Genomic DNA, 14286 nt, shown 5'->3' on the forward strand with positions numbered 1-14286 from the left:
AAATGCTTTTGAAACAATCTGAATTATTTTCACTTTTTCCCACAACTTAGTTTTCTAAGGTAGTGATCCTGTGCTTTTCCCCTTTCAATACAGGACACATGATTCATAAGTTAAAAATCTCCAGGTGATTATGAAAACATTCCCTAACTTGGTAGTTCTCAAAGTGTGGTCCAGGGAATCCCGGGGAGGGGGTCTAACACCCTGAAAAAAAAAAGGTCTAAAACCCTTTTCAGAAGTGGATGAGACAAACTATTTTCATAATAATAAATAACACTAAGGCATTATCGGCCTTTTTCACTCTCAGTCTACAAGTATAGTCGGATTTTCCAGAGGCTGTAAGACATGTGATATCACAACAGATTAAATGAAGAAGCTGCTATGAGAATCTAGCTACCTTTTATTAAGCCAGACATTAAAGAGATTGAGAAAAAATATGAAACAGTGCCAATCTTCTCACCAATTTTCTTTTTGTTTTGGAAAAATTATTTTTTTATAAAAGTTACATTATGTTAACATGTAATGGGTTAATTATTATCATTTTTAAATGAGTTAATAAATACTTAAAATTTTTCTCAGTTTTAATTTTTTATACAATAAATGCCAATGGATAAAGTTCATATAAACAAAAGTATGAGAATCACTGCTTCAACCCCACATTGTAGCATGAGTCCCCTTGGTCCAGTCTGTTCTCATTCCACTCACTGGTCTAAAAAGGAAAGCTATTTTATTAGTTTCTATGAAACATACTTAATATTATTATAGAAGAGAGAATAGTTTTGTAAAAACATGGGATTTTTATTCATATGAAGTTGTATCATATGCAAGCAATTACCTATTAACACTACAAATTTAAGTTACTAAATCTGAAGACTGACAAACAACTCTTGCAGTAATTCACTATCAAGTGAATCATAACCTAAATTATAAAATTCAATATGCATTACTACAATGAATAATTTCCCATCCATAATATAAATCTATTACAAATTCACAATTTCAAAAACATGAAAAGAAGCTATGTAATTACCATTACAATTTCAAGAGCAGGAAGAATCCCCAACTTCGCCAAAGTCTTGAAAAATGCATCCCTGTTTTGAGGTTGCAATGTCTGAGAAAATGCACAAAATTCCTTGAAAAAATTAACCTGTAATGTTAGAAAGTATAGTGAGAAGCTGACACACATTAAAAGTAAACTTGGGGCAAACAGTAATGTGATCTACCACAGTGCAGAATTCTCTCTTCTCAAGAACAGATTTTTTCAGGGTATCCCAGCTCCTCAAAACCTACATTAATGAACACAGAAATCATGTGACAATAAATGGTGGCTGGGTTCCTAGGAAGTCCTTATAAAGCAAAATTCAATCTTTAAAAATTGTACAGAACATTAGAGATTTCCTAGTATAAAGGACTAATTTTATAAATGAGAAAACTGAGTAGGCCATTAATAAATAACTACACCAAAGATTACTTGGTTGATTTTAACTTAGCATTCCTTCATTACTTCTTAAAACCCAAGTACCTGATTCTAATGTTTGAAAAAATGGCAAACTGCTGGTAAACAGCAGTCACTATTCTCTTTCCCTGAAGCAGAATCAAAAAAGTGATATGAACACATTTGAAAGAATAAAAACATTTTCAAGAATCAAATTATTTACCATTCATTTATTCAAGGACTCTCCTTACCTCTTGTTTAAAAAGAAAAACATCTCAATAATGTGAGTTTCTAAAACCATGAAAACGTGCGTCTGTAGCTCTGGCCTAACATAAACCACATGTCTGATTTTGTATTTATAATGTACAAATTCCCTCACTGGGGGGAAAACCACATCAAAATATCTCAAAATTTCTAAGATATACAAAATAACAAGTTTTAGAAATTCAGAGAATAATCATTTAATGGTATAATTTAAATACAGCTGACCCTTGAATAATACAGGGGTTGAGTGCCCACCCTGCGCTAAGTCAAAAACCTGCATGTAACTTATAATAGGCACTCTGTATCTGTCCTATCACATCTGAGCTTGGACTGTGTAGTACTACAGTATTTACTATTTAAAAAAGTCCGTGTATAAGTGGACTCATGCAGTTCAAATTCATGTTTCTCGAGGGTCATCTCCATACATCTTTCATACTAACTATAAAATTTTTTCCTTAAATTAACAAGTTCAATATTAAAGGCTGTATATGCCAAAAGAGTAAGTGCTCTTTAAGGTTGAAATTTCAAGAATAAATAATTTACCAATTCTCGTCGTTTATCATCATCTGTGGCCTCATCTGTTAATTGTGCAAAAACTTCAGACAAAAACTTCTCATCTTCCTACATGGAAAGAAGTAATTACTATGAAATATTAACAGAAATAAAAAGTTATACTCATTTATATGATTTCATAAATTATAATGAAAGTAGCTGAAAACCTAATAGCAGTTTCAATACGGAACCTAAAATTCCAGGTATACTCAATGTGATAATTTCCAAAACTTCACTACACATTCAATACTGGTTATACAAATATTAATACCTCATTTAACCAGAAACCTCAACTATAAAGAACTCTTTGAAAAACAAAAAACAGATGTCTTAGAGGTCATGCATGAAAATTCTATTTACCTTAACTGAGAGCCTCTCTAGCTCCCTTTCAGAATCTATTTATTTACTCTTAAACATAAATCAAACAAGTTTGAAGATCCCATTGTCAGTCTGTAGCAGATTAAAAAAATGAGAATTACAAATATGGCACAGGAATGGCAGTAAGGAAGACGGATTCTGGCAGTAATAAGATTACAGAGCTTTTTAAAACACAATAACTCATGAAATACAATAATCTAGGGTCAACTGGAGTAGAATCTTACATGTTTGTATGGTCCTCAAGGATATAACTAAATGACAAAATACTACAATAACTGCTTTTCATACTCTTTAACTTTAAGGTATTAAAAGATAGATATGTCTAAGCACTGTTTAAAAACTAACAGAAAAATAAAGTATGTATTGTATGGGGTTTTTTTGTATGATCTTATTTTTAATATAAATGTGTCTAAAGTCTAAAAGGGATAAACATTAAAATGTTTATTGTGTTTATCTTTTGGTGATGGATTATGAGTGATTTTCTTTTTTGTTAATCTATATTTTCCAATTTTCTGTAAGTGTGGACTATTGAATTACAAAGGAAAAACTGACATGAACTTTGAAATTCACTTTAGAGACTTCTATCAAGACCTGCTACAAGAAAGTTATGCTTTTTAGTTTCGGTAATCTTCAAAATTCACTTTTATGAAATAAAATCTGAATTAATTTTAATTAATTAAAGTAGCATGTTCTAAAAATATCTGTAATAGTGATGCCTGCATGGTTGATAATTAATTCAAACCATGACATATAAAAGGCTATAGCTCAAATACCTGCTCTTTTCCTTACTGTGAATCATCCATGAAGTGGTATCAATCCCATAAAGCCTTTCTGAAATAAAGTAGAGGTATATCCGAAAGAGGAAAGAATGAAAAGCACTAGGTATGATTGTGGAGAATATAGTATTCTCTCCCACTAAATATCTTTTGGTGCCATTCAAAGACACAGCATTAGCATAAAACCTTCTCCATTGTTTGACTCAGAATGGTGTTTCTTTTAGTCATTTATTTCACTGATTCCTTCTGGACCTTACATATGGAGGCCTGAACTATGCATCTTCTGAGAGAGTTCAACTGCATATATAATCTTTTACTTATCCCTCAAATCACCTTTTCCAAATACTTTTCATCCAGTATTTTAGGTTTTGGTGAATAAGTCCATGTTTACCTCCACTTAAAGCGTTTATAAATTTTTATCATCCTGCATCTCTCCCAGAGAGATGTCTAAAGATCTTTAACTTTTCCAGAATATTTTCATGGAAAAATAGTTCCAATTCTTTGATAAATGCAATTTCCCATTTAATTGCTTCTTACGTGATTCATTATTTATGTACTGACAGCTAGAACAGCATAAAGTATTACAGAGGCAATTTCAAGTATTACAGTCTGCCTGGTGAATGTTTTCTGATTCCTAGTATTTGTTGTTTTGATTTCTAACATTATTTTTGATAACATTTGACACACTCTGTTCCAATGTACATATTAAGAAAGCAATTGTCTGACAGCTTAAAGCCTATCATAAATATAGTTGGAAAATTTCCCCCTAAATCCCTGGTTTTCCAAGTAATTAAACTAGTCTCTTTAGATCACTTTAGTTTTTCTTTTCCATTTAACAGCTTTTAATAGAACATAATTATTTTAAGTCAAATTGTGTGTCTGCTATTTTGAATAACAAACCCTTACGGGGAAAAGAGGAGCTGCTTCTAAAAAGTCTGAAATCAACCTTTTTTCTTTGCAATAATATAAAAATAGGCACATATATACAACCAAAATCCAAAACCCAGGACCCATTCACCATTTTTAGAATTATGTAGACACTGGAATTCAGAATTAGAGCAGGCTTTAAGAGATTACCTAGAGATTGCCTAGTCCAATTTTAAATTTCACATCAACATTTGAGATACTTATCCTTAATCATTTCTAGTGTAGGGAGAAGTTAAAACTTCTTGTTCCGAAAGGATTGTAATCTGTAGCTGTCTGGAAATAACCTCACTTTATTAGCTTTTGGGAATTTAACTTATAAAACATTTTTAAGTATATTTCTCAGTTCTGGGCACAAGGGATTTTGATCTGTAATTAGGCAGAAAATTTAGGTTAACTAAAATCTTATGCCCGTATCATGCTTAAGAGAATCTAAACATGTATTAGAGTATATATTAGGAACTGGTGAACACACATCTAATGTCTACCTGGATATCTCAGAGATAGGCTTTAGGAAATGAGCCTTCAAAGGCCAATGGCCATAATCTTGCTTTCTTCTCACATACTGTTGAAAAGAGAATTCAGCATCACTGCTGACACATAAGAGATAACTAAGTGGTAAACCCTAGATAAACAACAGGTAGTTTATAGTATCAGACTATTTCATAAAATGCATCCCATGGGCTAGAAATGAGTAAGAGTTGTTTTATGTAAGTATAGCCTACATAAACAAACCTATGATAAAATATATAAAATGACATACAAAATGTTATATTTATAGATTAGTTTGCAAAATTTATTTTTTAAAGCATAAAAAAGCATTTATGATTTCTTATTATGGATTTGGCAACCCTTCTGAAGTGGTCATTTAAAAGCTACACTTGAGCTTCTGTCACTGGGTCCTCCATATCAACTATGTTGACTATAGGTCTATTTCCAATCCCCTGAGACTACAGCTGTGTTTCTGTCAGCAAGTGAAATGGCACCCTGAATTATATAGTATAGATTTAAAAAGCGGGTGCCATATATTTTAAGTGGAATCTAATATGTAAGCCCAACTTGCCTCACACTTATTTGAGGACCCCAGAAGGTTTTTATTAAGGGGGTTATGTTTATCAATGTTTATCATATTAAAACTGAGACATTCAAAAACATTAATTCATTAAAACATAAACTATTATATGTTTGTGTAAAATTTTTTATAAGCAACTATAGGACCCCAAATTTAAAAAATTTAGAAAGACGGTTGTCTTTGTTTTACATTTTTGCAAATCTCTTTAATGTTTAGCTTAACAGAAGACATCTAGATCCTCATGTCTTCTTCAGCATTCAGTCTGTTGCAATGTGTCGTTTTGGCTGAAGTATATAAAGACTAATGCAGCTTCACAGTGACATGAAGTTGGAAGAGGGAAAAATATCACAGACTTCTCTGAAATGGCTTCAGGAACTCCTAAGGTCCACAGATCAGACTTGAGAACCACTAACTACACTAAATACTATATAGTAGCTGCCCGGTAAACTTAGTGATTGACATGGAAATGACAAAGGCAGCTACGTGGGAACCTATAAGCATAGTATACTATCAAAAGTGAAGTAAAATCTTCAAAATCATGCTCATTACACTGGTAGGGTATATAGGATTAACATGATAAACATGGTATAAAACTCCCATTTTTTACAACTCAAGGAGATAGAATAAAATCAACTTCAAATAGTAAATAATCTGATTAATTATCATTTCCTGAAAATGAATGAGTGTTTCTCAATCCTGGCTGCACATCTGAAATATGTGGGAGCTTCAAGCACACACACTCACACATACCCCCAATAATTCCTAGGTCTCAGAAAATGTAATAAAAGATACTTTCAAAAATAGCTAATTCCGTTCGGGATGATGAAAAAGTTCTGGAAATGGATAGTGGTGATGGCTGCATTAACAGTGTGAGTGTACTTGATGCTATGAATTGCACTCTTAAAAACTGTTAAAATGGTGAATTTTATGTCATGTATATTCTACCACAATTTTTTAAATGCAAAAAAACTGAAAAGTTAAAAAAAAACCCAGCTGCATAAGACATTTAAAAATATAAAAGCTAACATTAAGAAATGATTCTTCTGCAGAAAACCATGAGATAAAGCCCTATTTTCTATGGTTGATAGTATGTTAAAAGTAAACAAAAGAAATCTTTCAAAAAGAAGGAATGAACACCAGCTTTAACTATTAATGGAACTAGGTATCTGAAAACAGAGTTGTGAAGAACACCTTAGTTTTCTTACCTGCAACATGCTGACTATCTCAACTTTGTTGAAGAAAATAAAAGATGTAAGAGTAGAAAGAAAATTCTCTTCAAAAACTGATGGCGTAGGCAAAATGATGTCCTGAATGTACTGTACCCTGTAAGTCTGATGTATTTTTTGCCTTAGTTCAGAATCTGTTATTGGAATAACTTCCTTAAACTTTGCAGTTTTGGTCAAGAATTCTCTGTGCCTTTTTGGCTGAGCCAAAGCAGGGTCATATTCAAGGCATCCCACGACATCCATGATACACTCATCAGAAAACATTACCTCAAACAGAGTTGCCTTATTTAGGAATAAGATTCCTCTAATAATTTCATATAAATGGTGTAAGCCTTCAGTGTTTTCTAGGTTCTCACAAGCTTGGAACAGCTGCAGTAGTTTTTTAATATAGCCTTCATTTTCCAAGGCCAGAGCCAGCTTTTCCCTACGGATAGGTGAGGAGAGAACTGAGGTAACTAAGTCAGCAATCTCTTCAAGTTTATTGAGTTCACATGTGGGCAGGTCAATCAGATGACTTGTTTCAGGCATTTCTTCAAATCTTTCTTCTTCTGATTCATCAATGAGATCCTGTGTGACTTCCACAGATGGATCCTTACCTTGAACCTAAAAATACCCAAGTACAGCTGGTTATCTTAAAATACAAAAGAATTCAAAATTTTGGAAATCAAATCACTGACCATTGAATTTAAGTAAAAATATCTTTCAAGGAATCAATACTAGTACAGTAGTTGCTAATCAAAAGTGAAGTCCAGAGGGGGAAAATACACCTAGTTTAGAGTCAATTATTTGAGTCTTGAGTTACTGATTGCAAATGGTTTCACCCCTAAATTTCCCAATTTATAACTTGAGGTTAACTGTGATCCCTAATAATCTGAATATTTCAGCTAATGTTAAGTAGGTTTGATGTTAAATTATGTAATAATCACATGTAGCTGTTTAATAACTTCAATATACCTAGTAATTCTGAATTTTGCAGCAAGTAACTTCTGTTCGTCCCCAAAATCATTATGTATGACTTAACTGCACCATCATACTGGCTTAACAAGGATACTACTAAATTCAAACCAAGTTAAAGCCCAACTCCTTGTACATTCAAGAGTATTCAGTATCTTGCAGTAACATGGTAAAAAAGAATATAAAAACAAATATATGTATGTTCATGGATGACTGAAGCATTATGCTGTACACTGGAAATTGATACGACACTGTAAACGGATTAGACTTCAATAAAAAATATATATACACAAAAGAAAGTAAGATTTCCTCAAAATACTTTTGAAATTCACTTTTGGAAAAATATTTGCTTTTGCTATGAGCCTGAAACTGCTCTAATAAATAAAGTCTATTCTAGTATAGTACTGATTGGGTAGTAAAAAATTAACCTGGTAGACCAGCGGAGTGGCCAAATCTAATGTCCCTTTCAAAGGTGGAAAAGTTTGGGTAAAAATCAATGACAAATGGAAAGGAGAAATGGTAACAGAGGGCAAAGAAATAAATTGTTAATGTAATGAGGGACATCCAGTATTAACATGGCGTCTTATGAAAGGCTCAGAGCAAGAGATGATATTCTCTTAGTTCAATTATACCAAAGCCATGTTTGCCAAGTCCACCACTGCTCTGGGGACTCAACAAGGTTGAATGGAAGCCTGTAAATCAACCTGATAACTGACACCACCCCGGGGGACATTTTGTCATACAACATGAATTGGACAAACTGCTAATGACTGAATGGGATTCTAGTAACATGCCAGTATCTATTGACTCTTACTTTTTAGGTTACCTCCACTACCATACCACGATATGGTATAACGCTGCCACTATTAATCCAGTTACCTTATGTACATAAGCCTTCTTATGCTGATACCGATACTGATGATCAAATGTATTAGGAGACTGAATTAAAGCCTCCTCCGCATGTAATAATGATAGAAAATGACCAGCATGAGGAAGAAGTGGACTCTGTTAGAACACCATCAGCTAACTTCTATACTAAAGAGTTCCACACAAGTTCACCAAAAGGTACAAATTATAGTAGGTCAAGGAGGGAAATGGGTAATGAAAACAGTGCAAAAATATAAAAAGTAAATCATGGCTTTATACAACAGACTGTTTCTTTAAATCTACCCGTAGTTCAGACTGGCTCCTCCAAATGTTAGATGTATTCATATTGATACTATTATATATCATATAAATGCTACACTAAATTCAGATGCTTAGACAAATATGATCATTTTGCTGTAAGGGCTGGCCTTTTCAGTAAAGGATTATTATTGCCCCAAGAAAGGTTTGGACCTTGCCTAGCTCCTAAGAGGTAACCTCTAAGCACTTTGAATATCCTGTCTGGGAAAAGTGTTTTTATCTGGGGGGTCTTAGGCTATGCCACATACACATGTGGATAACTCTATGGTTTATGGTGGAGGTCTTAGGCCACACAATACCAGCTCAACCTCTGGGAGTGTTGGAAACTAACGTCAACCACATGGGCAGTCAGCCTGCTTTTATGACTAACCCCCAGTGAAAATGCTGGGCACAAAGGTTTGTGTAAGCGTCCCTGGTCAGCAATGCTCTGTACATGTTGCCACCCATCACTGCTAGGAGAACTAAGTGATATTAGCATGACTATCCTGATAGAAAAAACTAGGTATGGATGCGTGAAACTCTTCCAGACTCTGCCTTATGTGCCTTTTCCCAATGGTCAGTTCGCTGTAATAAAATGGAACCATGAAAATAACAGCTTTGTGTAGTTTTGTGAGTCTTTCTAGTGAATTAGGGAAACTGAGAGTGGTCTTGGGGACTTTCTGAACTCCATGAGTGGAAAGAGGAAAAACAAATTTCAGCAAAAAGTTCTAGGACAAATGCACAAAGTCTTTAAAAAAAATATATATCCAAGAACATATATTAAACAGTAGGTGCTGAGCTGTGGGCAGAGGAAAATTGGGGCAAGGTATAACTGAATGTGCTAATCACTGGAAAATATTATCTACCATATAAATTTACGTTCTAGAAGACACATAATTCAACACCCTAGTTCTAAATAAGATGTTTGTCTTCTATTTTATTTATTCATTCTTCAAATATACACTGAGTACATACGGAATGTGTTCCAGTTGCCATGCTGATATTGGAGGGAGAAAACAAAACATGCTTCAGAAATTTATCATAAAAAGGTTAGTTTTTATATAATACTATTAATAGTCTGAACAGCCTTATAAATATTATGGTATATCTTTTATTTTGAAAGTATTGCATATTTCAGTATGTTTTCATTGTTACCATAGACCATTTTCGCCCTATTTCATGGATGAACGCATGATTCAAGTTTATTGAATAAAGAACAGAACAGCAAATATTTATGGACTGCATATGTATAAGTCTGAAATAGAGGTCATTTTTTTAGATCTTACATCTCACTTTACAGAGACTTTGCAAACACAAAATTTAATCTCAATCCTTGGAGAGCACATGAGAAAAAAAGAGAATCTTCTTGACATCACTACCCACAGGTTTAAAAAAGGACAAAACACAAAGGTGAAATATTAATAAAATAATCTGGATTATATTCTTATTATATTCTTATTCTATATAATAATTTATACTAATAATGCTCTAGCAATACATGATACATACATAGGAACATAGGAAGTAGGAAAGAAACAAATCATCTATTTCTAGTTAAGAAAAATTTAGTGATCTAGAGCCATATGTCAAATAAGCTTTATTGGAAATGATAAGGTTCATACTACACTTTTGTGGGCTACTCTATTAGTCTGTGTGGCACTGTTACTGGGAGGACAGAGGGGAAAAAAATGACTGTTGTCAGATGCATAAAACTAACTCAAGAACCTTTAGTGATAAGAATTCCTAGAGGGAAAGCTGATTTAAGTGAAAATGACAATAGTAAAAAAAAACCCAGCTATAATAGATTACACTAAGCAACCACTGAAACATGGTGATCTCCATCTATAGAAATTGGTAATTAAAAATGAATGTTGTGATTAATTTAAAATTCCAGCTACCAACTGACACAGCCTTGATTTGCTCAAGGAAACACAAGTACTAAATGTGATGTGGTACCCTGAATGGGATTCTGAAACAGAAAAAGGACACTGGTTTTAAGCAGAGGAAATCTGAATAAATTTAGCTAATAATAATGCATAAATAATAATACATAATAATGTATGAATATTAGTTCATTAATTATGACCAATGTATCATACTAGTATAAGATGCTAATAATAGGGGAAACTGTGAGAGGTGTGTATATAAACTCGGCATTTTCTACTCATATTTTCCATAAATCTAAAACTTCTAAAAAATTCATTAAAAAAAATTCGTTACCCCAAGAGTTATCACCTATCCTGCTATATTATAACTTCCTTATGAGTTGAAGTCATGAGCACTTTTGATTTAGTGTCTGCCACATAGTTATATTCATAAACATTAAGCAAACAGGTGACCAAATATTAAAGAAAAATCTAAAAGCCTTAGAATATAATTATTTAATCTTCTTTTGGTTTTTAAAAGATCTTGATATTTTGCAGGGCATTAATTATGAATACATGCTGTCAAAACCTAAAATGGTATGACAAAATTATAACTAAAAAAATTTTAAGTAAAAAATTTTGATGTAGAACATAAAGGACATTTCCAGGTTAGGTTATCAAACTCTCACATGAAGATAGTATCTCTCCACATTTTAATTACACATCTTTTAGGTAAAATGAAAAAAATCAAGAATGCATACAAACTTAAGTATTTTTAAAATAACCTTACCTGACAAATTTTTTCCCAGATCTCATCACAACCAGCTTTTTCCTGAAAACTTAGTGCCAGATCATAGTTTTCAGCTTCTGACCAAACAATTAATGTATCCTGTTTAAAAATAAAGATTTCTGTATCATCACACTAGAAAAGAAATAACTACAAAGTATAAATAAAGGGGGAGGGCAATAGCTCAATGGCAGACCGTGTGCTTAGAATGCACAAGGTTCTGTATTCAATCCTTAGTACCTCCATTAAAATTTTTTTTAAAAAATAAATAAATACAGGGGAGGAGGGCTTAAAAAAGTATAAATAAAAATCAGTAGGACAGGAAACAGCATAACAATGCCCTCTGATAAGCGCAATTAAGATACACTCAGATGATATCATATAGCTGTATTTTGTTATCCTTTGAAACTTTAGTTAATATACTGGCAATGAAATCATAGCTTTGGTACTAAAAATGACACTAATTTTCTGCAACAACAACAAAAAATTAAAATATGTTAGCAGGCTCTAGCTTATGTTACCAAGATAATGTTTAATTGGAAGTCTGGGATTTTTGGCCAAAATATCATGTAGACATTCTAATCATCTACTTCCTACTGTTTCCAGAGTCAGCTGTTCCACTCACTACCTACCTACCACCTATCAGTTTATTTTTTTTGTTTAAGCTGGTTGTCAACTGGTTACAAGTAGGCTAACTAACAGCTGAAAATATTAAGGTTTACCCCTTTCTATTTTTGCTTTTTTCTTTTTTAAATCTGGGAAAGCCTTCAGGATATTAAGAATGCAAAAATGACATGAAAATACTTGCTCTATCTGTGTTACCAATAAGATGGCAGAAATATTAAGAACCCCAGGTTCAGGTAAGTACTTGTCTAGGATGTCCTTCGTTATATCCCTCCCGAAAGGTTAGTTATGCTTTTAGGGGGAAGCTGTCAATTCCCTTATTAAAAATTAAGGTTTGGTTTCAGTTTAAAATACACACGTTTAAACACTAAGATCACTATACAACACTCAAATGAAATGGACTACTTTTTAAGGATATATAATAATGAAAGTTTAATATGGCTAAAACTTTGATTTTTAAAAAATGCTCATTTGAGTTTATATCCTAATTATCAAAAATATAATCTATAAAACCTTATATTTAATATAAGGTTCAGCTGACTAGTACTTACAAATATTATGACCTTATATTAAAAAATATAAAACTAAAAGTGAGCCCCAGATTAATAAAGACAAAGTCTTCAAAAGGAAGACATTTCAAAACTTTAGTAGCTCTAACCAGTAAGTGAAAAATATCCTTTATTTAATCCAGGCCTCAGATTAATACCTATTTGCTGTGTGATCAGGTAAGAACACTGAAAATCTGTGTTCTAGCTTCTGGCTGGCCATGCTTCTTGGGAGATTTGCCACCAACTAGTCTAAATTACTCTTCCATTTAAAAACCTTCAATGGCTCCCACCATCTACAGAAGAGGTTTTGAAACCTTTTTGAAAAACTAGCAGAACTCTTTTTACACACAAAATTTTACAAAGAATCAATATGCTAAAAAAAAAAAAAAAAAAAAAAGATAAAAACAAAGCTATTCTGGTTAAAGCACTAGGGCACTTAGGTTCTGTGTTCTTTCCTCAGTTTGAGTTGTCTTCTTAGAGCTGCCCTCAAAACAGCTTCATGAACAGGGATCTCCAAGATTTTTTTTTTACAGTAGTATTAGTATAGCCATACTTTATAAACCACACAAATAAAAAGGCTAATATAAAGAATTAAATAAGCAATATTTTGACATGTTTAAACTGTAATGACTCTATACTATTAATAGAATTTTAAGATCCAACATACACTTAGGGCACAGTACAACCCATAAATGACAGTAGATACAAATCTGTATTTAATGTCATCTTTTTAACAATTCTGAATTTTTTGGGAAGGGCAACTTCTTGTAAGATGTATTTTATCACTATTTCTGCTTTGTCACTTGGCCAACAGACAGATTACACTAGGAGTGGAAATGTCAGTTTGACGATTATCTTGTAAACTTATGCTTATGTTATTATTTTCAACCCTTTTTAATGAATGAAATCTAAAGCTCTTTATCCAGGCATCCAAAGCCCTTTCCATTTTCATTCCAATCTACCTTCTGAGGGAAAGCAACAGAAGTAGGCAATAAAACTAAAACTAAATAGGATTTATATTCAGAACCCCTTTTTAATGCAGAGAGGACTGACCTTGGGAGATAGTTAAAAATATAGATCCCCATGTCTCTCCCCTGGGTACAGGTCTGGAATGAAACCCAAGAATCCTTATTTTAACAAGGGTTCCAGCTAATTCTTCGGACAAGTCAAATTTGAGAAGTGTTATCTCTAATTGGGTAACCAAGGATAGGGAAGTGCCATCAGAGTAGGCACCTTCCACCTCTATGTACCTACCCCAAATGACAAATCCCATCCTTCCTTCTCCCCCACCCCACACCCCACTGTCTCAGTAAAAAAAAATACCCATACGAACTCCTTAGAACTGCTTATTCCAAGGGTCAGAGTTAAGTTCCTAGGTGACAGAGTACAGAGCTTGCACAAGAATATTTAAAACAGAATGAGAAGCGTCAAATGGCAGGATTTCCTACATATCCAAAAAGCTTAGATACAGTCAAGCTCAATTTTTCATGGTAAAGTCTGTTTTCAACCACTGTGCTTTGTGGTATTATATTTTTTCCTCATTTGTGTGTGGCACATACATCTCTGGGGTGTTGTTAATGTCTCTGTTTAAACCAAGGGAAGCTTAGAGTTCTCCTCTACTAACTAAAACACTTAATCACCACTACGTCCCTATGGAAATCAGATTTAAAATGAACTTGTGGGGAGAATAGAAAAAATCAGTTATATTTGGTCTGGTCCT

General features: G+C 33.1%; 1 protein-coding gene across 4 annotated transcripts in view; it reads right to left on the reverse strand.

Moving 5' to 3' along the window:
* Window positions 1-14286, reverse strand: part of PPP4R3B (protein phosphatase 4 regulatory subunit 3B) — a 51269-nt gene that overhangs the window by 28831 nt on the left and 8152 nt on the right. For 3 of the 4 annotated variants that reach the window (XM_006174461.3, XM_006174460.3, XM_032497583.1), the window contains exons 3-6: window positions 11398-11496; window positions 6604-7227; window positions 2240-2317; window positions 1028-1144 (exon numbers count right to left, since the gene is read on the reverse strand). In XM_006174461.3, the coding sequence (XP_006174523.1) occupies window positions 1028-1144; window positions 2240-2317; window positions 6604-7227; window positions 11398-11496 (918 nt within the window). The remainder of the gene's footprint in view (window positions 1-1027; window positions 1145-2239; window positions 2318-6603; window positions 7228-11397; window positions 11497-14286) is intronic. The other variant, XM_032497584.1, reaches the window with a different exon arrangement.

This window comes from Camelus ferus, chromosome 15 (assembly GCF_009834535.1).
Source record: "Camelus ferus isolate YT-003-E chromosome 15, BCGSAC_Cfer_1.0, whole genome shotgun sequence".
NCBI lineage: Eukaryota > Metazoa > Chordata > Mammalia > Artiodactyla > Camelidae > Camelus > Camelus ferus.